At 47.0% G+C, this 26,893-nt stretch overlaps 2 protein-coding genes across 7 annotated transcripts in view; one reads left to right on the top strand and one right to left on the bottom strand.

Annotated features, from left to right (window-relative positions):
* The window catches only part of LOC148505546 (dynein axonemal assembly factor 8-like), a 145,884-nt gene extending 136,238 nt beyond the window's left edge, over window positions 1-9,646 (bottom strand). For 2 of the 5 annotated variants that reach the window (XM_088448187.1, XM_088448190.1), the window contains exons 1-2: window positions 9,571-9,646; window positions 7,233-7,388 (exon numbers count right to left, since the gene is read on the bottom strand). In XM_088448187.1, the coding sequence (XP_088304313.1) occupies window positions 7,233-7,358 (126 nt within the window). In that variant the 5' untranslated portion in view covers window positions 7,359-7,388; window positions 9,571-9,646. Of the gene's footprint in view, window positions 1-3,391; window positions 3,447-7,232; window positions 7,389-9,530 lie in introns of those variants that run through there. The other 3 variants (XM_088448189.1, XM_088448192.1, XM_088448191.1) reach the window with 3 other exon arrangements.
* A 651-nt stretch (window positions 9,647-10,297) lies between these two features.
* ANKS3 (ankyrin repeat and sterile alpha motif domain containing 3) overlaps window positions 10,298-26,893 on the top strand; it is a 35,686-nt gene continuing 19,090 nt past the window's right edge. Inside the window, exons 1-8 of one of the 2 annotated variants that reach the window (XM_088448184.1) lie at window positions 10,306-10,394; window positions 12,910-13,023; window positions 14,729-14,910; window positions 16,457-16,655; window positions 17,549-17,670; window positions 18,970-19,051; window positions 23,602-23,737; window positions 26,484-26,639. In XM_088448184.1, the coding sequence (XP_088304310.1) occupies window positions 14,753-14,910; window positions 16,457-16,655; window positions 17,549-17,670; window positions 18,970-19,051; window positions 23,602-23,737; window positions 26,484-26,639 (853 nt within the window). In that variant the 5' untranslated portion in view covers window positions 10,306-10,394; window positions 12,910-13,023; window positions 14,729-14,752. Of the gene's footprint in view, window positions 10,395-12,909; window positions 13,024-14,728; window positions 14,911-16,456; window positions 16,656-17,548; window positions 17,671-18,969; window positions 19,052-23,601; window positions 23,738-26,483; window positions 26,640-26,893 lie in introns of both variants that reach the window. The other variant, XM_088448185.1, reaches the window with a different exon arrangement.

The following is a 26,893-nucleotide window of genomic DNA, read 5'->3' as shown; positions in this document are numbered from 1 at the left end:
TTTATGGACCTGACTGTATATGTATTTTGTGCCACTGTAGAGGGGAAACAGTGGATAATGGGATGCTGTCAATATCACAACCGCGGGATTCCAAAGAGGCAAGGATATATCTACAATAGGGATATGAACCAGACCATCTTTTGCTGGGATATGGATTTGGCTCTTATTCGTCATCCGGCTTTGTATTTGCAAACCTGCCGTGACTGGTTTTGGATTTGATTTTTTACTAAAATTGACAAAAAAAAAAGCTAAAATCACATAAATTGGGCTTTTTATTGTTCCTAGAGTATTATTAACCTCAATAACATTAATTTGAAGTACTTTACAGTCAATCTAGACCACCTTACAATATTATTTTCACCATTATTGGCCAAAGACTGCAGTGAGCTGGCTGGTTGGTAAGGGGACACACACCACAGTTTAATGGTCCGTACATACGGGATGATCAGATATCGTTGTCTGATTGTCCTGCATGTGCTGGATGTTCGATATCAAACATACAGCAAAATGCACCAAACCCCAAATGACTGAACGACCCGCGATCAACGATCGCGGGTCCCTATAGTAAACAGGCTAACCTGGTCGATATCGACCAGGTTGGCCTGCATGTACGGGCGATGGTTGATATCGGCCACCTGTGCCCGCGCATCGATGGTCGTTTGGTCGTTGGAGGGGGCTATAAAAAAAAAGGACGATATAAATGATCAAACAATATAGTTATCGTTTAACTCATCCTTTTTATCTGACCGTGTGTATGCACCATAAAGCACATTTGTGACGCATTGCCACACAGCAGTGGCAGAAATGAAAGGTAGTGCAAGATGGAATTGTCCTTGGGCCCTCCCACCCACCTTTATGTTGGATATTAAAAAGGACATGCACACTTTAACAAACCAAGCATTTCAGCGACAGGGGCTGCCACTTTTGGGGCTGAAGTGCTTGGTTTGTTTGAGCCCCCAAAAAACAAGCTACACATTGGCTTAAGGCAACAGCTCTACATTGGCAAGATGTCACCGTCATTGCCATCCTCACCCTCATCAGTTTGTACATCATCCTCACACAATATTAATTCATCCACTCTGGAATCCACCATTACAGAAGACTCTGTACTGTGACGTAGTTGCCGGGAAAGGTCGTCCTCATGGAATTTCCAGTTCATTTTTATGAACATAATCTTTTCCACATTTTGAGGAAGTAGCCTCCTATGCCGTTCGTGCTGAAAACTCTCTCCGAGAACACACTGGAGTGTGGGCAGCTTAAGTATTGCAAAGCCAGTTCATACAAATGCCTCCAAATTGCCTTTTTTTCCTTCCAGTACTCGAAGGGACTCTGTGACATGACTATTTGTATGGTATCATGAAAATAATCCTCCACCATTCTTTGGATGGTGATCGTATCAGATGGAGTTATGGTAGAGGTGTCACTAATGTTGGGCAATTATTTTAGACCCACTGGGTCTTTTGGGAAAGCTGATTTTTTTTTCTGGCTGCTGCTGAAGAAATTGAAGGAGACGTCGTAGTGCTTGTGATGCTTGCCAACTTGCTCACCAGTAGCTGTTTGCATCTTTTAAGATCTGGGTCAGTTGGAAAGAAAGACACAGCATATGACTTAAACCTGGGATCAAGCATGGTGCTAAGCTGTAGTGATCAGATTTCAAGATCATGGCCACCAGTGGATCCTGGTGAAGCGAATAAAGGACTTGATCTACAAGACCGGCATACTTTGTGGATTTGCTTTGGTTAATCTCCTTCTTCAGTTTCTCCAGCGGATTTTCCAAAAGCCTAATTAGGGAAATCACCTTACTCAAGCTAGCAGTGTCAGCACTCACTTCACATGTGGCTACTTCAAATGGTTTCAGCACTTTGCACAAGACAGAAAGTACTCTTCACTGTGTTGGGCAAAGGTACAGTCCCCCTCCTCTCCCAATGTAATGGCTTATTGTATAGCTATGGGCTTTTTGCTGTTCCTCTATCATCTGAAGCATATAAAGGGTGGAGTTCCACCTTGTTACCACCTCTTGCTTCAGTTGAAGGCAGGGCAAATTAAACTGCTCTAGCAGGTGCTGTTGCTGAATGTAGAAAATGTCAGCCCACTAACAGCATCTCCTACAAATCCCTGTTATTTTTTAAAAAACCCTGCACCACTAAGTTGATCGTGTGAGCAAAACAGGGGTTGTGTTGAAATTCACCCAGCTGTAATGCTTTTACAATATTTGTGGCGTTATCAGAAATCACAAATCCTTATGAGAGTCCAAGTGTGGTAAGCCATGTTTCTATGACATTAGAGGTTGTCAGCGGTATGCCTCTTATTGAATCAGGTGATACATAGAGTAGCCTGCCTCTGAATGAGCTGGTGTTGTTTGTTAGATACTGCTTCTGCTGCGATTCACCCACCCAGTGGGCTGTCACAGTCATGTAATCTTTAGTTTGCCCACTACCGCTTGTCCACATATCTGTGGTTAAGTGCACAGTTGTTACATATATTCTGTGTCGCTGAAGCAAGGATATATCTAGAACACAGCTATTCTCAAGAACACATCTATTCTGTGTCACTTAGGAGGGGATATATCTAGAACACATCTATTCTGTGTCAAATAGGAGGGGATATATCTAGAACACATCTAATCTGTGTCACTGAGGAGCGATAGCTATAACACATATATTCTGTGTCACTGAGGCAAGGATATATCTAGAACATATCTATTTTGTGTCACTGAGGAAAGGCTATATATTTAAAACACATCTATTCTGTGTCACTGAGGCAAGGTTATATCTAGAACACATCTAGTCTGTGTCACTGAAGCAAAGCTATATCTAGAACACAACTAATCCTTGTAAGTGAACACATATATTCTGTGTTACTAAGGCAAGGATATATCTAGAACACATCTAATCTGTGTCGCTGAGGCAAGGATATATCTAGAACACAGCTATTCTCAAGAACACATCTATTCTGTGTCACTTAGGTGGGGATATATCTAGAACACATCTAATCTGTGTCACTGAACAAGGATATATCTAGAACACATCTATTCTGTGTCACTGAGGTAAGAATATATGTATTTTGTGCCACTGTAGGGGGGAAACAGTGGATATAAAGGGGATGCGGTCAATATCACAACCACGGGGATTCAACGGTGAGAATGCCGGCACCGGTGTCTCGACACCTGTCAGAATCCCGACCACCGGAATCCTGAAGGTAAGTAGCGGGGTTAGAGGGAGGGTTAGTGATGGGGCTTAGGCACTAGGGGGAGGGTTAGGCACTGAGGGGGGAAGGTTAGGTTTAGGGTGCGGGGAGGGAAAGGTTATGTTTAGGCACTAGGGGGGAGGTTAGGTTCAGGCACCAGGGAGTGAGATTAGGTAGGGAGAGGAAGAAGGGTTAGGATACCTACCGTCAGGTGTCGGTATCCTAACCCTGTCGGGATGCCGGCCTCTGGATTCTGGATGCCGGGATCCTGAACGCCGGTATACCGTACCCATCTCGAAATAAGCACACACCTTTATTGAAATTGCAGGTTTTTGTGATGCAGCCTATTAAATCAAGAAAAATAATGTCACACCTTTACCCACATTTAATGTGACCTTGACATCAACAAACTATGAGTCAGTTTTTAGGAAATGTAAGTAAAAGTAAAACTACATAAAATCCCGTGGATGCACAACCCTAAACTACTTTGCGGAAGCACCTTTTGCTTTTAATATAACGGTGAGTTTTATTTAATTAGTCTCTATGAACATCGCACACATGTACTCTGCAACTCTATCCCACTCTTCCCCGCCAAAAAGCTCAGGGTCCATCAGATTGTGGGATCTCCTGTGCAGAGTGCTCCTTAGGTCATTCCACAGGTTTTCATGTGATTGAAGTCTGGGCTCGGACTAGGCCAATCCAAGATTAAGATCTTCCTTTCCTGAACCCATTCCTTGGGTGACTTGGATGTGCGCTCTGGATCGTTGTCATGTCTGATGGCGAAATTCCTCCTCAGCTTTCTGACCTATCCATTATTCCCTCTTTCCTTGATAGAGCCCCTGTCCCAGCTAAGGAGAAGTAGCACCAAGGCGTCACAGAAGGCATGGTATTTCTAGGGAAACGAGCTCCGTTGTCTTCACTCCAAACATATCTCTCGGAATAAAGTCTGAAATGTTCAATCTTGATCTAATGAGACAATAAGAAATTTTCCCACATGGTTTGGGTGATTAAATGTAGCGGCCTCGTGATCTTGGCAATGTCTCTGTTGTGTTACATCTTCTCCACATATTGATGACAGTCCTCAGTGTTCCATGGTGACCTTAATGCCTTTGAAGCTATTTAACCCCTCTTTCCTGATTGGTACCTTTCAACGATGAGATCCCGTAGATGTTGGGAAAGCAAATTGCGGTCCATGGATTCCCCAATAGGATGCAATTAACAAAGTTTAAGAACCCTACAGGAACAGCTGATCTTTATTTGGGGTTACTCACAATCGCTGTCACTGCTGGCTGGTGTATGCTAATTGCTTTGAACAGGATTTTGAATGTGATTAGTTAACTGGCATCGTCATTAGGAAAGAGGACCTCATTCAGAGTCGATCGCTTGCTGCAAGCGATCGCTCTGAATGAGGGTGGCCACTTACTTTTCGCGATCAGGGTGATGGTCGCGATGGTCATCACCATCGTGACCATCGGGGCTTATGAGCAGACCCTAAGGTTGGGTCTGGGCTCTCGTAAGCCCCAGGGAACTTCCTGCTCTGTTTGAGCAAGAAGTTCCCCACTGACATCATCAATGATGTCATGTGGGGCCGCCCCCAAATGGCAAGCGTTCCGACTGGAACGCCTCCGTTTGGCTGGGCACGCCCCCGGTCCGCCCAGCAAACGGGGCGAGCTGTCACTCAACATCGACAGCTCGCCCCGTCTGCTACGAGACCCCTAGCGACGGAGCGCCCGTCGCTAGCCGGGTCTCGCGCTTGTGCACAACGGAGCCGGCTCCGTCGTGCGCATACTCTGTGGGGACCATCGACCCGGTTGCGAGCGCATCGGCGCTTGCGACCGGGTCTGAATGAGACCCAGAGTGTGCACACTTATGCAACCAGCGTATAGTAGGTTTTGTATTTGACTTCTTTTTCCTAAAACTTTTGTATTTGTTTATCTACTTGAATTTTTTATCCGATTTTGGGTGTTACATCAAAAAAAAACTGCAATTCCAGTAAAGGTGTGTAAACTATATAACATGTACATTTATACAGCTGCAAAATCAGACCTTACACCATTAAATTAATTGTGCCTACACATTGTTTTTTCCTTATACCCATTTCACACCAAACTTCTGACCCGGGATATTCCTGGCGCAACCCAGGTCCTTGCTTGGTTTAAAAGGGTCAACCCAGGTTGTATGTCCTCCTGGGACTTCGACCATGGTCACAACCAGGGTCAAACCTGGGACTGGCCCGGGTACAATGCGATATGTAAGGTGCAACCTGGGTAATCCAACCCGAGTCAGGCAAAAAGGAGCCTTGGAGGATCAGGCCACAATTAATGCAATGCAGTGAGCAGGCACCACCAACTTTTTATGACCTCATCTCTGTGAGCCTAAAAAAACGACCAGGGCAAACACGGGTGCAGTGTGAACGGGGACGACCCGGGAATCACCCAGGTCCAAGGTGCAGTGTAAAAAGGGGCCTGAGCAACTGTGACACGGGTTGAAACTGTGTTTAATAACCCGGGTCGGTCCCGGGATTTTGGTGTGAAAGGGATCATATGATTAAAAAATTACATTAATCAGACGTAGATACCCTGCAGCTCTGCAAATGCTGCTGGACTACATGTCCCAGCATGTTCTGCCAGCCTGGCTGGCACATAACTGAAGAAAATAGTACTTACAGATTGTTTCCTGGACTCTTTAGTAGGTAGCCAGGCAAAAGATGTGAAACTTAATATGACATTAAGCTAGAGATAGGAAACCTGTCACGTCTGTTGTGAATTGAATGTCTAATATTCCCTGTCATCTTTGCTGGGAAATGTAGTTCCACCACAGCTGCAGATATACTGAATACCCATTCCAGTGCTGAGGTGTTCAGGTTTCTTTCAAACAGAAATGTGATTGTACAGATAACGGCAGGGCCAGAATAAGGTTTGTGGGCACAGGGGCTAATTCAGACCTGTTCGCTATGATGCGAACGCTCGTAGCTGGCCGATAGTCGCTATCTGCGCATGCATCGTAATGCGCGAGCGCGAACCAATGCGAGAGATAAGGATGTGTTCGCTTGCTGCGCATAGACTGCCCAGTAGAGTGAGTGACAGGAGAGGCCGTTTGTGGGTGGTGATAGGGGCTGACCACTGGAAATGGGGGAGTGGAGGTGCGAACGCAGGCGTGCCGTTCCAGAGGCGTGCATAATTAAAGGCAGTGTCATAGTACACGTCACTTGTTGGGATTTCATTCTGAAGTGATCGCAGTGCTTGCGGCAGGGTATAGGCAACCTTAAGCGCTGCGTTCCCTGCCGATGGCACCCGATGTACCGATGCTTGCATACACTTGCATACACTTCCTGGAGACGCTAGTGGGCGTCTTAAGACAGGCAGGTGGGCGTCTACATACACAAAGCGATCGCACGCCAAGACATAGTGGGCGTGCTTATGCCTTGCCATGCGATCACCTGCCATGACGTCACTTAGCCAAATTTGCATACACTGGGAGCGAGCGTACGCATCTAGCGAGCGGGTCTGAATGAGCTCCACAACAGTTCCAAAACGGGTCATACCCAGGACAGATCCCTTTAACATTGCGGCACTGATCTGGGTTATTCCCGGATCAGCACCGTTCACACTGCAAGACTTCTCCCAGCGCTTGGAGACATCTCAAAGTTGCGAGAAACCAGGAAGTTCCCATGCTGTAAATGGGACACGGAACGGACGACCCAGGTTACCGTTTACACTGCAGGGTTGCACAGCTCGTTCCCGTGTTAAACCCTGCAAGCTACCTGGGTTGGATTGCTGGGTCACTTGACTCAGGAATCCAACCCTGTCCCCTTTTACACCTAGCAGCAACCCGGGTTATACTGCAATAACGTGGGATTCAGCTGTGGCATAAAAGGGGTATAACTTGCAGGGGCCCCTACTTGAGCATGGGCTTCCTGGGCGCTCGTCCTGTTGTTAATCTAACACTGGATAACGGGGGCATATTAGGGTGGCACTTGTGCTACTGAAATAGTGTCATATAAAGACCCCAAAAGGAAACTAAGAGGTTGAGTTCTATATACTTACCAGGGATCCTTCATCGGAGTCCAGACATGGCGCTGACACTGTGGAGAGGACGGATTCCCAGTTATAGGCTCCACGCCACTTAGGCTGGGAAGTAGAAGCCTCTTGTGTGATTTGCTTGGAATCCATTTTGTGAACATGCAGGAGTAGGTTATATGCCTGGAGGAAAGGACAACCATACACATAATTGGTCCTAATTACTGTACTTTATTATTTTATTAATTGCAGGGCAAATTCAGGATAAAATAAGCTCTGAACTCTGACATGTTCTAGCCATGTCCATGTTTAGGAGCACTTACAATTGAAATTAGGTGTTTCCCTTCTTTCAAAGGATGTAGCTGCATAGCAGCACCACTTGTGATCACCAGAAAATGTGTCTGATTCAGCAAGGATCGCTATTGTGATCACGCATGCAATCGGCCAATTGTTGCGTTCTATGCGCATTCCTCGCATTGCGATTGGACTGCGATTGCAGTCACTACGCAGACCTATCGCAGAGTGATTGACAGGAAGTACCGTTTGGGGGTGGTGACAGGAGGGTGGTCGGTGTTGCAGGGGCGTGCATAATTTAGCCACTGCAATGCCATACACAGCTTGGGCTTTCACTGTGTGCGATGAGGTTAGCAATTTCTGAGAAAGGTCTGACCTTGTGCAAGTGTGCGTGAGGCTCTGATTGTACTCAATGTTACCGATAGTTATGCAGTCTTGCTAAGTATTACGGATGTGTGTAAGGTAAGGGGGGCGTCCTTTATATGAGAGACTACGTATGGCATTGAGATTGCAATCATTAGCCTATCTTCGCAGTGAGACTGCATGTGTAATCGCTATTGCGATTGCAATAGCGATCCTTGCTGAATCAGGCGCTATATCAACCTGCACTATGAAAAAATTATGTTTTCCATTGCTTGGGGAAGGCATACTAGCCGGCAAACACTTGGGGGGGCCCTTAGTAGTGTTTGTCTCACCAGACAATGACTGAAACAATATACAAAAATAAATATAATTTTCCACCGGGAATCGGTATGTATTACCGCCGGACGTCAGCCCGGCGGATGAAATACCGACACCGGAAGGCCGGCAGATGAAGATCCCGACAGGGGAGGTAAGTAGGCTATCCCTAACCCTCCCTTAGGGGTGCCTAACCCTAACCTCCTCCCAGGGATGCCTAAACCTAACCCCCCTCCCCACACCCTAAATCTCCCAGGGGGTGCATAACCCTAAACTCCCCCCAGGGGTGTCTGACCCTAAACCCCCCTTCCCCTAGTCTAACCCTAACCCTCCTGGGGGGATGCCTAACCCTAAGTCTCTCCTGGAGATCCTAAACCTTACCCCACCCCCCGCGGCTATCTGCTCCCGACGCCCGGCTTATCCACGATCGGATTTCGGCGTGGGGCTAATGATAGGCGTCGGTATTTAGACACCTATCATTAGTCCCATGCCGGGATTTCACTGTCGGGAAGCCGGCGGTAGGCATTTCGAAAACCGGCTTCCTGACTACATTCCGTTCCACAGATAGGGCTTAAGATCCCACCATATCTTGTGTCAAACATTTTTTTAAAATGCGTCTTTTTAGCTTAAAAATACAGTAGTCCTTGTTGGGCTTCTGTGCCAGGGTACGCTGGGTATGCACATATCTCCGTCAAAATAACAGTGGCGCCATTTTCCTGGTTATTTCTCTAGTGCGCATATGAATATCTGCAGGACTTTTCTGTGTCAGGAAAGCAGCGGTAAATTTCTCATTAGGCACGTGAGGCGCCTCTTGTTGGGGGACGGCAAGTGAATTCTTGTTTTAATACTATCAGTCTGAAATTTACCAGTAACTTTGAAATATTTCCATTGTACCTTAATGCGCAGACTGTCCCTGTAAGCCGTCCTACTTATTAAATATGGATACATAATTAAAAAATAAAACAAAATATCACAGTTCAAGTCTTTTTTACTATTATATTAAATTGCCTATCATTAAATGAGGTTTTATAACCAAACAATAAAAATAATAAAATTGGGCAAAGGGGGGCGGCCATTACTGTTGTGCCTATGGGCGACCTGACCCCTAAATCTGGCCTGAAGCCCAGTATAGTCTATGGGTGCAGTGTGAGCCCCCCTCTGAGCCTAGGGGCCCGTGTGCTCCACACACTCTGCCCCCGTTATCGATGCACTATGAAAGAGACTGGGGTTCTCCAGATGTTGTGGAACTACAAGTCCCAGCAGAACCAGGTCTATAATAGTGCTGTGTACATATAAATGCAGTTGCTGTGTGACAGGGGCTGTAGAGTATAGTACTGGTATCTGTCCGCGTACCTGTTTCCATGGAAATTATGTCTACCCAAAAAGCATGTACCTGGGATCCCGGGACACCGAGACCAACCGGCTGTCACCTAGTGCGGTGCTGCTGCCACCCGGTGCCTGCCCCGCCCACACGCCGCACAGCCACGCCCAACTGCTCTGTGGTTACCGTCCACTGTACACAGGTGCAATCCTTTGCCACGCCCACATGCCGCCACAGCCACGCCCAACGTGCTCGCTAGCTCCAGTTGATCACAGCTGAATACGATGCCACGCTCACTTGGAATTGAACCTATCCTATTGGGGCGGAGTAACAGGTTAGAACGCCACGCCCATATCCTAGCCACAGCCCTTAAGCGTTCTTTCGCGTCTCTCAAGCTCTTGGTCTCCCAGGCAACACACATGCTGGCTGCTTCCACAGGTCCTGACAGATAGAGTGACTATGAAGATTACTACATTTATATATTTCACCATCCCATTCATTGAGAGCTAAGACTGAATTGAAATCTAGTATTAAAAAAAAGCACTGTCATATAATTTCCTGTCACAGAATGATATATGTATATATTACCTTCCTGTTTAAAATGTCACCAACTACTCAGCAGGAAGGACATTCATTCCTTCGTTTCTATTGGTTGATTTTCCAGTGACTGGACGATTTCATTATTTAACATGACTGTCAATCATCGGAGAGGCGGGGCGTGTTGCAAAGCACTTTGGGAGATGTAGTTGGGCGAGAATCTCAGCTGAGAGGCTGCTGGCTACATAGAACTACAAATTCCAGAGTCCTGCGATAGAGGGGGGGAGATTGCTGCAGGGAGGCTAAAGTCTGTAGTGAAAGTCTCTGTACTAGTAGGAGGTGGTGGAGGAGGAGGAAAGGTATTTACCTTCTGCTCTCTATACTTGTTTCATTTCTAGGTGATGAGAGGTCTGTGTCCTGAGCCTCTGTATTACTATGCTGTGTTTAAAGAGGGAGGGAAATGGGGGACCCCTGGGTGTAGGAGAGGGGGAACTCTGTGAATAAGGAGTGTGGGAGAGGGGTAACCCTGTGTACAAGGAGTGTGGGAGAGGGGTAACCCTGTGTACAAGGAGGGTGGGAGAGGGGTAACCCTGTGTACAAGGAGGGTGGGAGAGGGGTAACCCTGTGTATAAGGAGGGTGGGAGAGGGGTAACCCTGTGTACAAGGAGGGTGGGAGAGGGGGAACTCTGTATACAACGAGGGTGGGAGAGGGGGAACCCTGTGTATAAGGAGGGTGGGAGAGGGGGGTACCCTGCGTGTACGGTAGGGTGGGCGAGGGGAGAACCCTGCATGTACGGTAGGGTGGGAGAGAGGGGAACCCTGCGTGTACAGTAGAGTGAGAGAGGGAGGTACCCTGTGTGTACGTTAGGGGGAGAGGGGGGAACCCTGTGCATAAGGTAGGGTGGGAAACGGGGGGGGGACCTTGTGCATAAGGTAAGGTGAGAGAGGGGGCATCTCTGTTTGTAAAGTGAGGGGGGAATCCTGTGTGTGAGGTAAGACAGTAGAGGCGGTGCCCTGTGTATGATATGGGGATCCCTGTACGGGAGAGGTGGAACCCTGTGCGTGAGATGGGGGTACCCTGTGTGTAAGGTAGAGCGGGAGATGGGGAACCCTGTGCGTAAGGTAGAGCGGGAGATGGGGAACCCTGTGCGTAAGGTAGCATTCGAGAGGGGGGAACCCTCTGTGTAAGGTGTTATGCGACAGGAGGGAAGCCCTTGTTTAAGGTGGAGTGCGAGAGTAGGGGGGCTCTGTGTGTAAGGTAGGGTGCGAGGAGGAGAAGTCTTTGAATTGGAGCGAAGTATGTGAAAAGAGTTCATAATAAATGTCTGTATGCGATATTTCTGGTCTCTAAATTAAAAATGTAAGTGATCTGTTATCTAAGGCAGTGGTTCCCAAGCTTTCTTGAATCACAGCATCCTAGAGTATCGGCATATTTTTCACAGCACCCTGAGGCCAAAAGTTTCTTATTGAGAAAATCAGCAGAAAGTATTTAAGTAAATTGTATTTATCATTCAGTTATGTGGTGGTGGACAGGGTTGTGCTTCTGCTTGTCCACATATTTTATGATAGGCAAAACCAGCGATAGTTGCTGCCAATCTCATGGACCATAAATCATTTATTTCGACCTGGATCTCCAACCTGGTGGCACCCCTGCAAGCGTTCCGTAGCACCCTGTTTGGGAACTACTGATCTAAGGGCTAGTTTGCACAGGACAATGTCTTACAGATAGCTTAGAAGCTTAGGGCCTGATTCAGACCCTGGCGCTAAGCTGCAGACGCTCGCTGTGGCCGATAGTCGCCCATCTGTGCATGCGTATAAGTCGCAATGCATGTGCGCAAGCCAGTCACTGCGATCGGGAATCGTGCACTTGTTGTACACAGACTGGCCCCCACTTTGAGTGACAGAATGAGCCGTTTGTGGGTGGTAACAGGGGAAGGTGCTTGTGAATGAAGGAGTGGTGCGAACGCAGGCGTGTTTGGCTGTAAAGACGGAGTTTTATGGGTGTGCATAATTAGCATATATGCGTCATTGTACACGTCACTTGGTTGTATTTTACACTGAAGTGCTCGCAGTGCTTGCGGTAGGGTAGAGGCAACCACAAGCACTGCGTTCGCTTCCGATGGTCATCGATGTACCGATGGGTGCAGACACTTCCTGGAGATGACATGCACTAGTGGGCGTCTTAAGACGCGCTGATGGGCGTCTACATACACAAAGTGATTGCACGCCAAGACATAGTGGGCGTGCTTATGCCTTGCCGTGCGATCGCCTTCCATGCCGTCACTTAGCCGGATTTGCATACGCTGGGAGCGAGTGAACGCATCTAGCGACCGGGTCTGAGTCAGGCCCTTAGTCATTTTAAACATAAATTTACTGATAAAGCTGATGCTCTGTATTTTTCAGGCTTATATTTTCATTACTAAACAGAAATGTACACATTCTGCCTAAAACATATATTTATAAATTGACCATTACAAAATAATTGTTTTGTTTTTTTAACAATAAAATTTAAGCTAGCCAAAAAATCCAGATATTGTAGCTTCAGCCTGGGATAAAGCTGTTACTCGAGGGCTGTTTATGTGCTATGCTCTCTGTCCGGCTTGCTCCAGATCACACAGCAATATAACTAACTAATCTTATTAGTTCTAGGTACCCATAACTGCGCTATGAATAGTTTTACTTTTTATTTAACAACTGGGTTACCCAATGGCGCATCACGTAACAGCACTGTGATTTTCTTTTAGAGTGTAAATTCTATGAGGTCCCTCTTACATTCTAACAGTACAGTATGTATCCTGTTTTGTCACCATAAACTAAATCTACCTCCTTTAATTGTATGCTGCACTGTATTATGTCCACAATATTTAAATAAAGGGGAGAATTACATCACAATTACTTGACTGTTGGAGAGGAATCAGTATGTAATACCGGCGACTGTTGAAATCCCAACACGAGAAGCCTGACAGCAGGAGATCCCGACGCCGGCTGGTAAGTACCCTAACCCTCCCCTCTCCCCCTCCTAACTCTAACCCTCCCTTAGGGGTGCCTAACCCTAAAACTCCCGGGGTGGTGCCTAACCCTAAGTCCCCCTTCCTTCCCGCACCTTAAACCTAACCCTCCTGGGGGGGGGGTTCATTACCTTAAAACTCCTGGGGTGGTGCCTAACCCTAACCACCCCTTCCTGCACCCTAAATCTAACCCTCCCGGGGGGTGCCTAGCCATAACCTACCCCCTGGGGTTCCTAACCCTGACCCTTACCTTCCCCCCCCAAACCTAACCCTAACACCGCTACCTTCCTTCCCCGCAGCTAACACTAAGGACGCCCCAGACTTACCTCATTCGGGCTGTCGTCCTTCGGCTTTTCGGCGTTGGGATTCAGATAGGCGTCGGTATTTTGATACCTATCTGAAGTCTCCCGTCGGGCTTCTCCTGTCAGGATATAGACCGGCGGCATTTAGTCCACTGGTCTATAAACTGCATCCCGTTGGAGAGACCAATACCAGTATCCTTTTATAAAGTTGGTAGACTGGCAGCTATTCATTGCAATGTACGAGGGTGGTTCAATAAATAAGGTAACAAGACATCTCATTGTGTAAATGTATTCATTATGTGTGTGTATATATATATATATATATATATATATATATATATATATATATATATTCATTCATTCAATACTATGGCCTTGGTACAGATTATTTTTCCACATAGTCCCCGTACTTGTCTAAGCATTTGTTCCGAGGGTACACCAAGGCATCTATCCCGGCATAGAAGAAATCGGTGTCAAGCGCCTGAAGCCAGGTCATGACGGGTTGCTGAACTTCACTGTTGGTTGCAAATCGCCTTCCACCCAGGTGCTTCTTTAATAGTTCAAAGAGATGGAAATCACTCTGTGCCAGGTCAGGGCTGTAGGGAGGATGGTCTAGTACCTCTCAGTGGTAGTGCCATAACAACTCATGTGTGCGGTAGGCTACGTGTGGCCTGGCGTTATCAAAGGCAGTGCACCAAGCCCAAACCTACTTCCGTGACATGATGTCATCACTTCAACAAGTTGGCGATGAATCTCAGCTGCTGATGCGCCCTTTAGATGTAGAAATCTGATCACACTACGCACCTCAATGTGTGACCATGTTCCCCCCCAGTCCCACCATCTTACACCTGATGTTGGGCCAGCATGACTGATATGAGGCGCAGTCTAATGGCCGTGAGGGGAAGCAGAGGTCTACCTGCTCTGGTCTGGTGGGAAATTAGAAAGAAATAGAGAACATTACACACGTGAGAGGTCTTGTTACCTTACTTATTGAACCACCCTCGTATAATGCTTTATAATCACCACTAGGTGGAACACGTGTTATTGGAATACTTGTTGCAAATCCCTCAATAACATCACCCCCTCGTACATACTCCCATGCCCTCCCAGACCTGACTCTGATCTGTGCCTATAAACCTCACGGAAAACTCCCACCTATACCGCTGTTACTGGTGGACTTTCACCACAGTCCCAGTCTCTGAAGCACTCCTATGGGCCTAGCCTACCCGTTTTTTTGTTTTCATGTCTACATTTATTGTGTCTGCCTCGTATGTCCCTGTTTTTTGTATGCTCTATTTTGCCTGTGTTGGGGCCATCCTGCGGGTGTCTGTGGGCACTGCTTGGCATGACTCTGATTGGTAACCAGCCGATTCCCTCATCTAGTGCATTGAGACCATTATCATCAACATGGCAGAGCTCAGTGATGAGTCCAGCGAGACCGAGATGCTTGGCCGCAGTCTGTCCATGTGGTACGGAGAACCGTTGGATGGACAAGAGTTGCCGCTGGACCTTCACACTGCGGCCTCTATTGGACAGTACGAGGTTGTTCAGTGCTGTGTACAAAGGTAATAATATGCGTTTTTACTGCATGATGACTTTTCAGTTTCCAATTATTTTTGAATTGGGAAAAAAAATAAAACACTGGGCATGACTCCATTACATAACGTACAATTATGCCAGAAATGCAACCTATGTTCTATAATACAGCCTCTAATAATCACATTTCTGTATGCAAAAGTTAAGGAAGCGTCTCACCAAGAATATGTTTGAGGTATGGTTTCATTCATTCAGTATGGGGCAGACATATAGTTTCTATATCTCCCAGGCATCCTGTAACTCAGGGGTGGGGAACGTCCGGCCCGCGGGCTGTATAAGGCCCACAAAATCATTTGGTTTGGCCCTGCCAAGGGAACCGCAGGTGGCACTCGGAATTCAATAATTCTAGGAGCTTTTTTCTGCTAGCCTCATCTGGCTAGCAGGGTGCCTAGAATGGCACCGTGCAGCTAGATTCTATGCAGCAGTGCCGCCCGGAGTATCCTTCGGACACTTCAGATGGTCACACCGCTGCCCTTGCAGCTCCCCGGAGCATCTGCAGGATGCTCCGGGCATTGCTGTAATCACTAGCGCTTGTGGCCCGACCCCTCCATGTGATGAAACATGGAGGGGGTGTGGCCTGCACAGGGCCCGCAAATGATGTTATAAGTATCCAAATGGCATCGGGATTAAAAAGCTTCCCCACCCGCTGTAAGTAATACATTGCTGGATGTTCCAGGGAATATGTCAATGGCAAACATTCCCGATGAGAAAGGACATTAGGTCGCATTGCGTTAGATGACAATGTAAGATAGGCTCTGGGACTGTGTAATCCTGCTAGGTGTGGTTTAAAAGGTTCAACAGTATAAAGGTCGATGTTCAGAACGTCAACCGGTTTTGAATGTCTACAGTAAAAAGGTTGCCATGGTCATTAGGTTGACCATCATTCTGTCAACATGTCTTTAGGTCGACACAGTAAAAAGGTAGTCATTTAACATGTCGACACTAAAATGTTGCCACATTTTTGTTTTTAAGCTTAACCCCAAACCTAACTCTACAAACCGTGAAAAAACAATGTGTTAACATTTTAGTGTTGACATGTTCAATGATGATTTTTTTGATTGTCAACCATTTAACCCTAATGACCATGTCAGCCTTTTTATTGTTGACCAATCGACCAGTATCCAACCTGCTAATGTTACAATAATATTTTTAGTATTAGTTTAGCATGTTTTGTCACTTTGCTATTTGTGGGGGCATTTTGCTAAAAAGCAAAAACAAAACCTGCAATCTATTCTTAGGGGGGGCATTTGTTTTTGTGAATGAATCCCCTATTGTTTGGGCGGTAACTATCGGCTGGCACCCATTGCATATCCAGGGCAAAAAGGGCAGCAAAGTCTGAATGTAAAACATGTTCCGTAGATGGTTGCTGGCGAGGCGATGGACCCAGCTTGGCAATCTACTGGTAAGCTCATTTCATTGTTTCTAAAGCAGCACAGGTCCATGTCATGTATAAAATTTACCCCTGCCTCAGTGTATCCATGCAGGGTTACTATAGCCACTGTTGTCTTTCTGCAGGAGGGATGTAGACCTGAACCAGCAGAACCTGGGTGGATGGACCCCACTAATGTACGCCTCTTATATTGGACATGATGCTGTGGTTAACCTGCTACTAGAAGCTGGGGTGGATGTGAATTGTAGGACGCCCAGTGGACAAACTCCTCTTATGCTGGCAGCCAGCTGTGGGAATGAAAGTGTGGCATATTTCCTAATACAGGTATGGCGTCCTGCTGCAGCCTCTGCGGCCTTGCTAAACATGGGCACTTGGGGTGGGGACCACCTTCAACTTAATGATCATTTCTTAACACCAGCTACACCCCGCTGCCCCTTTCATGACAGCCTGGTTCCATCTTAATTTACTCCTGATTATATGCAGGCACTACTCCCTGTTTCCCCTCTGCTAATAGCTGAGCATCACTAAATCTGCCCCCTGTTTCCCCTCTGGTAATAGCTGAGCATCATAGCCTTCACCGCACTTTACCTAGGCTCTAGACCAGTGGTGTCAAACTGGGGCCATCCAGCTGCAGTGGAACTACACATCCCAGCATGCACTGCCACAGTTTTGCTCTTAGGGCATGCTAAAACAGTGGCAGGGCATGCTGGAATATGTAGTCCCTTAGCAGCTGGATGCCCACGAGTTTGACATCCCTGCTCTAGACTTTACATCTGTGCTAACAATTTACTGTGCCCAGACGTGTCCAACTTATTCCTCCAGAGTGTTCCTGTATCCACCCTGTGAACAGTTAATGAATTTGTAAACTAGGGATAAATATAAAAATAAGTATATTATGACCCCCCCCCCCCCCTCCCCCTTTTACCACCGTTTTATTCAGTTTGTAGATGCAGGATCTGCTGATGATAATTGGCATGCTCCACTTTGCTTGTTATATATAATATCCAGTAAGAGGGTAATTGGATAAATCTTTAGTGCCTGTGTTGAGCCCCAAGAAGTAGGGTTCTAGAGGAAAACGGACTGACCTGCTCCTTGGAGTTATGTAACTTCTTCAGGTGATAGAAGCTCACATGGATTTGGATGATGGCATTATGCCTCTTCTCTGTGCCAGACGTAAACCAGCTAAAGACATGTCCATTCTTCTCTCATCGCTACAGCAAGGAGCCAAGATGGAGGCGAGAGATGCCCGCGGCTGGACCGCTCTGTTCCACTGCACCAGTGCCGGGCACCAGCGGATGCTGCGGTTCCTGCTAGAGCACGGTGCCAACGCAGAAGTCAAGTAAGCGAGCCGAGCTTTATAAATGGATGTTTTATCTTGAGCTGCGGGTCAAAGTTTCACAGTGCCATTGGAGGTGATTCCTAATGAAATATATTCCGTATCTAATGATCAGGGGACCCAAAACTCTGTTGTGAGGTCTTTGCCCATAGGTTACACACCCGCGGAAATTGTGATTTCCCTATTGGTCTGTCGTTAAGTATTCAGTTCACACCCTTCTGTGTCATGTGACTGTTTCCTGTAGAGCGGAAGCAGCAGCTTTGTGGGCTGAGCCAGTAGCGATGAGATAGCAGCCTGAGCATCCTCTAGCAGCCGGTGACCTCACCGAAGCCCTAGTTACAGTGGCTCAGCCCACAAAATGGTTCATGCACGGTTTGTAAGAGAGGAAGGGGGGGAGATGTATTAAGCGGAGATCTCAGGCGGTATTTGTCAGGTCCCGCTTCACCGCCGGTTCGCGGTGAAGCGGGTGCAGCTATCGGCCGGATGTATTATTCTGGTCATTATTGAAAAAGATGTGCACAAAATCAGTGACTGTCTGGTGATCTGTGCACAGCTGTCATCTTGGGCACTACACTGCATACTGCCGCTGAGCCGCCTGGGAATCACCCGACCAGCGGTTCCTTTACGCATGCGCCGGTCGGCTGATTCCCAGGGGGGCTCATCGGCAGTATGCATGCGTGGTGGTCACTGAGGGACATAGACAAAAATTTCAATGCTCAATAAAGTTTATTCAAAGCAAAAAAAAAACAGTATGGAGACTGCCAGCACCTGACCAGCCAGGTGAAATCAATTAAAGGTATTTTACCTTATGATCTCTTCTAAAGAACGTTCATACATACATAGCTTCACCTACCTGCGTTTCTATCTGATAGATAGAAGCGCCGATAAACACAGGAGCCCTTAGCGCCTCTGCTATGCTGCTCACACCGCGCCCTTCCTACATCCGGGCTTGCGTTGTCTGTGGCACATAACATCCCCATTTTCCGCATATCCCCTTAAAGTTCTAATACATCTGCCCCAAAGTACCAAATAATCAACTCCTAACTGTCACTTTACAGGCTGAGTTTGAAAAATGGCATTTAGGAGCTGATTGGTTGGTTCTTTATCTCCGTCCACTTTATCTCTCTCCAAGGCTTAGTACATCTCCCCCAGTAACACTATGTAATAACTAACCTGGTTTATGGTGGCGTACTGTAGAGAGGATATATACACAACTTATTGCTGATTATAAGCTAAGGTAAATGAGAGGTTACCGGTGATAATACTGACCATTAACTGGGGATTTCCATTTATTCGTTACAGGGAGCCGGTGTACGGGTTCACGCCTCTCATGGAAGCCGCAGCGTCCGGCCACGAGTTTATAGTGCAACATTTACTGAGCCACGTGAGTTTCCTCTCCTCTTCTAGGGTGCTGCTTGATTAGGAGCATTATACCAGTAATAAAAATAAAATAAAAAAAAAAAAGCGTGGCAGCGTCTATGAAAATACATTGGTTGAGGTGGAAAATGGTTAATACATGTATTTTATTCATGTCTTTTATAAGTAGATATTTTTATTTAAATGGAAAGTTGCCCACACCTGTAGATCTTTCTTCTTCAGGGTTCATAGGGTCCACAGAATCTACCTTGGGGTATGTAGTTGGAGAGATCCATTGCACCAAACAGCTACAGCTTTAAAGCTCCCAGCATGCACTGGTCCTCCTCCCTATATACCCCGCCTCCAGCCACAGGTATTCAGTTTTTTGTTTGGTGCGCGGTAAGTATCCAGACGCACCTGTTTAACAGCAGGACTGCCAAGCTTTTTCTTTTATGATTTACCTTAGTTTTGTGAACTTCTGAGTAGAGCAGTACTCGGCGCCGAATAGGACGCAGGTTCTGCGACTCCATCTACCTCCGCCGATGCCAAAATGCCAGTGCCACTATATGCCCGGGGGATTTCGGCGGGCCTCGGAGAAGCTTAGCTAGCGGCGTCGCTGGGGTCCGGACTGCGATTGGATTCACGGAGATGGTAGGCAAGCGATTCCTCATGAGGGGAATCGTGTGTGACGCAGTCCAGGCCTCCAATGTAGGAGACGCACCAGAGGTGGCTGCGGGTGAAGACCTCGTGTAACGTGTACTCACTAAGGCGGCCTGGGCCATATCGTCTGTCGCCAGGGATGGGTAGTAGACGCACTAGAGCGCACTAGTTAGCGTCTACTACTGTGAGGCCAGCATACCCGTGCCGTCACAATCGCAGCTTAGGGGAGATAGGCGCTCTCCCGGCAGCTCCTCCCCCGACCCAGACACAACTTCTGGTTACGGATTCCAGCCTCTGGGTTGTTACTTCTGACCACCTCGTGTATGAGATGCTCGCAGTTGTGCGTACTGCTGCAGGCGGGTTGTCTCAGAGGTCTGGTCTGTCTCCCTGTATACCTCTGATTTCTCAGATTGACGGTAGATCAGCAACATTACCAATTTCAGGCGCTAACCTTCGGGTTGGCCACAGCACCTCGGGTATTTACCAAAATAATGGCAGTGATGACGGCTCATCTCAGACGACAAGGGGTCAGGCTACTGCCATATTTGGACAACCTCCTGATATTGGCACAATCACAGGAGTTGTTACAATGTCATCTGCAGATGACCATTGTCTGCTTAAAAGAGCACGGCTGGGTAATAAATTGGAAAAAGTCCTCTTTCTCCAACTCAGCGGATAGTGCACTTGGGGATACTGCTGGACTCTCTGGCCCAGTGGATTCGCCTACCAGAGGACAAGATTGCGGCACTACAGTCTCTTGTGCACAGTCTACTCTGCAAACAAAGTGTGTCAGTTCACCTGGCAATACAGGTGCTGGGGTCCATGGTATCCACATTCGATATGGTGGCGTATGCCCAGTTCCATTCCAGGTCACTGCAGCAATGGATTCTGTCTCAATGGGATGATCAGTATCATCGGATAACGTCTCAGATGATCTGCATCTTGCCAGAGGTTCGGCTCTATCTCACTTGATGCCTGGAGACGACTCATTTAGACAAGGGTCGTCCGTTATGGGTCACAGATTGGGTACTCCTCACCACGGATGCAAGTCTGCGAGAATGGGGAGCGGTGACAGGGCGTCACACCTTTCAGGGAAGGTGGACGACTCAGGAAAGTCACCCACCGATAAATATCTTGGAGCTTCTTGCAGTGCACACAGCGCTCGGTCTGGCCCAGGACCTTCTTCATGGCAGGCCTGTCCAGATTCAAACCAGACAACGCGACCACAGTGACCTACATCAGCCATCAGGGAGGCACACGAAGTCTGGCAGCCATGAGGGAAGTGGCGACAATTCTGCCATCTTCCAGCAATCTCCGCAATATTCATCCCAGACGTCCTCAACTGGGAAGCGGACTTTCTAAGTCGTCAGGACATACACACCGGAGAATGGGCTCTTCAGCCGGACGTCTGGTGGACAGGTAGGGACTACCAGACATAGACCTTCTGGCGTCACGCCACAACCACAAGGTCCCCAGGTACGGCTCCCGAACGAGGGACCCCACAGCCACCTTCATGGACGCTCTGGCGGTGAGGTAGAACTTCAGGTTGGCATACCGGTTTCCTCCGATATCCCTCCTCCCAAGAGTCGTCAGAAAGTTCAAGCAGGAAGGCGGCAGGTTAATACTAATAGCTCCTGCCTGATCCAGGATACATTGGTTCACCGATCTGACGTGTCTATCCATAGACAGGCCACTTCCACTGCCTCTACAACCGGATTTGCTAGTGCAGGGTCCCTGCCTATATCCGGATTTACCTTGGCTTGCTTTGATGGTGTGGCTATTGAGGCTTCCGTCTTAAAGGCCAAAGGTTTCTTTGCTTCTGTGATCCAGACGAGGATGAGGGCAAGGAAGCCTGCTTCAGACCGCATCTATCACAGAATTTGGCATTCATATTTTCGTTGGTGTTCCCAAACAAAATATGACCCTAAGGTTTCAAGAGTACTTGCTTTTCTGCAGGCTGGGTAAGACTTAGGTCTGCGCCTGGCTACCTTGAGGGTTCAAGCTTCTGCTTTGTCAGTTTTGTTTCAGCGCAGTATTGCGCCCCTGGCAGATGTAAGAACATTTTTGCAGGGGGTTCTACGACTGCAACCTCCGTATGTCCCTCCGGTGGCACCATGAGTTTTATCCTTGTTTCTCAAGGAGCTGCAAGCTCCCCCCTTTGAACCCTTGGATAAGGTGGACTTAAGATGGTTGACAGTGAAGACACTTCTTCTCCTTGCTATCTCCTCAGCTCGTAGAGTTTCTGACTTGGCAGCACTGTCAATGTCTCTCCATATTTGATTTCTCATCAAAATAGAGCTGTCCCTTGTACTATGGCGGGTTACCTTCCGAAGGTAGTATCCCGTTTCCATATAAATGAGGAAATTGTAGTCCTTGCTTTTCAGTCTTCAAACCTGTCTACAGGTGAAGCTTCCCTGGATGTGGTTCGAGCCCTTCGTATCTACGTGGATCGTACCCGCTACATCAGGAAATTGGATTTGCTCTTTGTGTTATATGGGTTTCACAAACGAGGATGGCCAGCTAACAAACAAACCTTGGCTCGCTGGCTGCATACGACTATTGCTCAAGTCTATATACAGGCTGATCTCCCTGTTCCTAACGAGGTGACAGCACATTCTACTCTGTTGGACCGTCGTGGGTAGTTAGACATGGCGCCTCGGCTGAACAGCTGTGCAAGGCAGCCACTTGTTCTTCCGTCCATACCTTTTATCAAATTCAACGCATTTTGATACTTTTGCCTCCCAGGATGCTTCCTTTGGGCGTCGGATTCTCCTCTCTGCTCAGGATGCGCATCTCCACCCTTAAGGGAACTGCTTTAGGGCGTCCCCAAGGTAGATTCTATGGACCCTGAAGAAGAAAATCAGAGTTCTGGTATAACATACCTTAGATCAGTGGTTCCCAGACTGTGTGCCATGGCACCCTGGGGTGCCTCAGTGCACTTGCAGGGGTACCTCGGGTTGGTTGCCCAGTAGCAAATTAAATAAATTTTAGTCAGTGTGATAGGTAAAACCAGTGCTAATGACTGCCAATCAAAGAATATGTGGACAAAAAGAAGCGCAGTCCTGACCACATAACTGAACCTAAGGGTGACATAAAAGCACAATTTACTTCATTTAATTTTTTTCTGAATTTCTCAATAAGAAACATTTGGCCTAGGGGTGCCGTGGAAAAAATGCTGATAGTCTAGGGCGCCACGATTCTAAAAAGTTTGGGAACCACTGCCTTAGATGATAACTCTTTTTCTTCAAGGTCCATAGGGTCCACAGAGCACCCACCCTGACGTACCTGGCCTCAGTTGGGATCTGTTCTTTGCTTTTTTGTATCACTGATTCACTCTTCGTACTGTGAGAGTGTTTCTTGGGTACATTGTACTTCCTTCTCCACTTTCCGTCTCTTGCCGTTAGGCTTGTTTACAAACTGAATGCCTGTGGCTGGAGGCAGGGTATATAGGGAGGAGGACCCAGTGCATGCTGGGAGCTTTAAAGCTGTAGCTGTTTGGTGCAATGGATCTCTCTGACTACATACCCCAAGGTAGATTCTGTGGACCCTATGGACCTCGAAGAAAGAGTTATCTAAGGTATGATTTTTGTCATCATAAAAACAAGGAAAATAATCCTATCTACTTCCGTAATAGAATATAAGAAAAGTGGAGGAATAATTTGTGGTGCTAACTATGCAGAACAGTTAAGTTATTTATGATCATTGCTGAAGGATGTAAATCTGCACTACTCCCAAACAAGCCATAAGCAATTAGCGGTTATGTTCCTAGAACGAGGTAGACAATGAATGCTAAAGATTCGCACAAATTACTTTTTGAGCAATGTTCGCAAGTAACCATGGGGATAACCCTTTCAGTATACTGTTCCTGGAAGCTGGGCTGCCATCTGGATCTCTGGCTGACAGCTTCTCTCTTGTTAGGGGGTCAAGGTGACTGAGACAGACCGGAACGGAGATACTGCCCGAACGCTAGCATCAAGATACGGTCATTCCAGGATAGTGTCTCTATTGGACTCGCACCGCGTCAGGGGATCCCGGACACACAGCAGAGGATCAGGTAACACTATAACTTTTGTTTGGACAATCTAATACCCCAACACTCTTCCCCCTCCCTCATCTTGCCCTATATTGCCTCTTCCCTTCCCTCCTTGTTTTATTAATAAAATACTGTTTGCATAAGTTGTATTTGCAGTGTGTGTAATATATATTTATATGTAAAAAAATGGTGTATTCTTAGAATCCCATATGAGCAGCACAGTAACGTTCATTATCTTGTTAAATCCCATATGGAAGCATCCTGGTGTTTGTGGCCCCCCATAGTTGTGGTGGTGTTGGTCTAAATCTTTGTGTGTTTTCCATGAACTAGAGCATTTGGTGCCGCAGGACACTGAATGTGGCAATAAAGGGTAACAACCCTGCCATTTGACACCTGTTGTCACCGTTGTCCAATTTCACATGATAAAGGTCCGACCTTGAATGAGATTGTTGTTCCTCAGCCGCCAAAGGAGGTACCGACGTGTGCGTGCAGATAGACAGATGATTTTTCTGTCCAACCAGTGTGATTTGTTCCATTTCAAAAGGGATTAGATCTGGGACGCCTTGGTATAAAACCTTGCAAGCTGCATGGCTTTGGCATTTTAGACCATATTCCCCATAACTTTCCAGCAGAAACAAACTGAAGTCTGTCTGGTTTTTGCAAAGCATCTGTCTTGTCGCTGGGAATAAAGATACATCCTACCTTGGGCCTCCAGAGTTTGTGCACCTTCCCAGTAATGTTCCTGATACAGAGTGCAGCAATAAACACCTTGACCTTTGTAACTATCCTCTGGGGGCAGTTACCATTCCGAAGGGAGGAATCCGAAACTGAAAGTTATGGTACCAAACCATACATCTGAGAAGGCATGGTGGCCTTTCATGGTTGGATCATCTAGGTAAACAGCCTTGTCATTCATGGATACTGGGAACTCATCCTGTTCCATGTTACTGGTGATAGAACTCATCAATTCCATCTTGAACTTGTCCATCAGAACATGATTTTTCAGGGAATAGACCAAAATAAACCATTTGGCTTTGGGGCCAAGAACAGGTTTGATTAGAACCCTGCTCCTCTCTAAACAGAATTTGGACGCCTGTGGACAGTCATTTGAGAATGAATGGAAACATTGTGGTATCTGTGGCCACCAGAATTGTGGTAGTGGTGTCTTGTAACGCCTGATGCTTCTTTTGTGCTATTAGGAAACTGGTTGTGAGTGAAACAGCTGGGTGGCTTTTCAGGAGATCAATGAATTGTCCCTGATCCACGAAGCCACTTAGCTAGGAATCTTCAATGTGTTGGAGCCACTGATCCTAACAAAGAAACAGATGGGCTCTCACCTCATCGCAGCCCTGGTGGATTGATTGTCCATCATGCAGATTGTAATGTTAGACAAGAGCAGCACAGAATTGGCATCTTGGCACCTGATTATTTTATTTTCCCTATCTGGGGTCATGAAAGGAAGGAAACTGAGGACCCCTCATTTTAGGTACAATCGTCGGTAGAAAAAAAGCATGTCCCACCCATCGCTTGGCTAGTGATCTTGTCCAATTCCTGGTTGAACAGGATATCACCTAAAGTAAAAAAAAAAAAAAAAAAGGCAAATACTCCAATGTCGTCTGGATGCTTCGGCCACTTCTCCCAGGCCTTAAATCAGAGGATACAGCGCATGTACCACTGTAGCCAAAATTCTGGATCCAACCCAGCATCCAAGGCCTTATATCTCTAGTACTTGTCTACCACATCAGGGAGAAATCCCTCCAGAAATGTCCAGACCATTTTTTAGCCACCTGATTGATCTGGGCAGTAGCGGAATTGGGTCTTCAAGAGGCACTAGTCGCTACATAGGTGGACTTTAGCACTAGTCACTACATAGGTGGACTTTAGAATAGTCTCAATCCTCATATCTGTACTGCAGCATTCTGAAATGGTTAATGTGGTGGCTTTAGACAAGTGATCTATGGGAGAGTCCACCTTAGACAGATACTCCCATTTTTGTGTCCCCTTTTTTAAGAAAACACAAAAAAAGGTTAAAAGTCTGTAATCTGTAAGAAACCTGGAGCTCCCTTTCCATTTGGACCAGGCTTGTCCCTGCCTAGTGTGGGGCCTCCTACGATGGGGTGCCCCACCTGACCCTGCCTCCAGAGTAGGTTCCCAGGTACTGATGACTGCTGAATTGCTGAGTCCCTGCAAAATGTGGGGTATAAAGGACGGAGGCGCTAAAGCTTTGAGAACACACTTTTAAAGACGTGTCCTATTACATCCTCGCCGATCGCACTACAAATGTGTGCACACATCGGGCTATGCAATTACACGCAGCAGCATACGCTACGGGACGCTACGGCGCGCACTGCGATCGCACCATGCAATCCTTGGACTCACGGGTGCAAATGCAGTGCGCGTATCCGCTCGCAAACGCACGCCTCGCGCCATGCGTGGAGCGATTTTCCGCATACGCAGCAAAGATGCAAGAGGACACATCTGTATGTGCCAGAGTCCTGGTGGAACCTCTATACCCCATGGTACAGTGTCCCCCATGGCATATGAATGAGATGTAGGGTTAGAGATTTTCTAAAAGTTGTTAAAAATTCCTTATGACAAGTTGCACTGTGCGGTTTTTTTTTACATTTTATTTATGCTGTTTATGTTTAGGTGACTGTCCTTTGCCAGAGTCTGTGCAGTTGCGTGGTGAGGTCATTAATACCGGCACCCGCTAGCGTTTCAGCATTGTCCACGTTTCCGATATGAAATTAAATCTTAATTCTTCCAGTGCAACATGAAGAGCAGAGCTCATCGGATGAATCCACTGCTACCCCCCATAGGCCCAGGCACCAGCGCAAGGCCAAAGGCCCCAGCATTCACGATGGTCCTCAGGCTTTGGCCAAGATAACAGGCGGAGGGGGAGGGATTGGCCAACCCAGCCATGGTGAGTACAGGGGCCACAGTGTTGGGGAAAATGACTATATACTTTAGTTGTGCGGCTGAATTACTAGATTCTAGAAGATTCATTGTGGTCTTTCACTTTTCAAATAGTGCCCCAATATGTACCAGGCAACACAGACACTGGATCATACAGTATAAATATAGGATGACAGACGTGTGATAAGCTCTAATCTCCTATCTCCCTTTCCTTTAAGGGGAATGTTGAACGGAACTACTCTTCATCTTAGTGTTAATGCA

This window comes from Taudactylus pleione, unplaced genomic scaffold (assembly GCF_031769625.1).
Source record: "Taudactylus pleione unplaced genomic scaffold, aTauple2 ptg000451l, whole genome shotgun sequence".
NCBI lineage: Eukaryota > Metazoa > Chordata > Amphibia > Anura > Myobatrachidae > Taudactylus > Taudactylus pleione.
The sequence above is the reverse complement of the archived record's forward strand: the minus strand, read 5'-3'. Positions and strand labels throughout refer to the sequence as shown.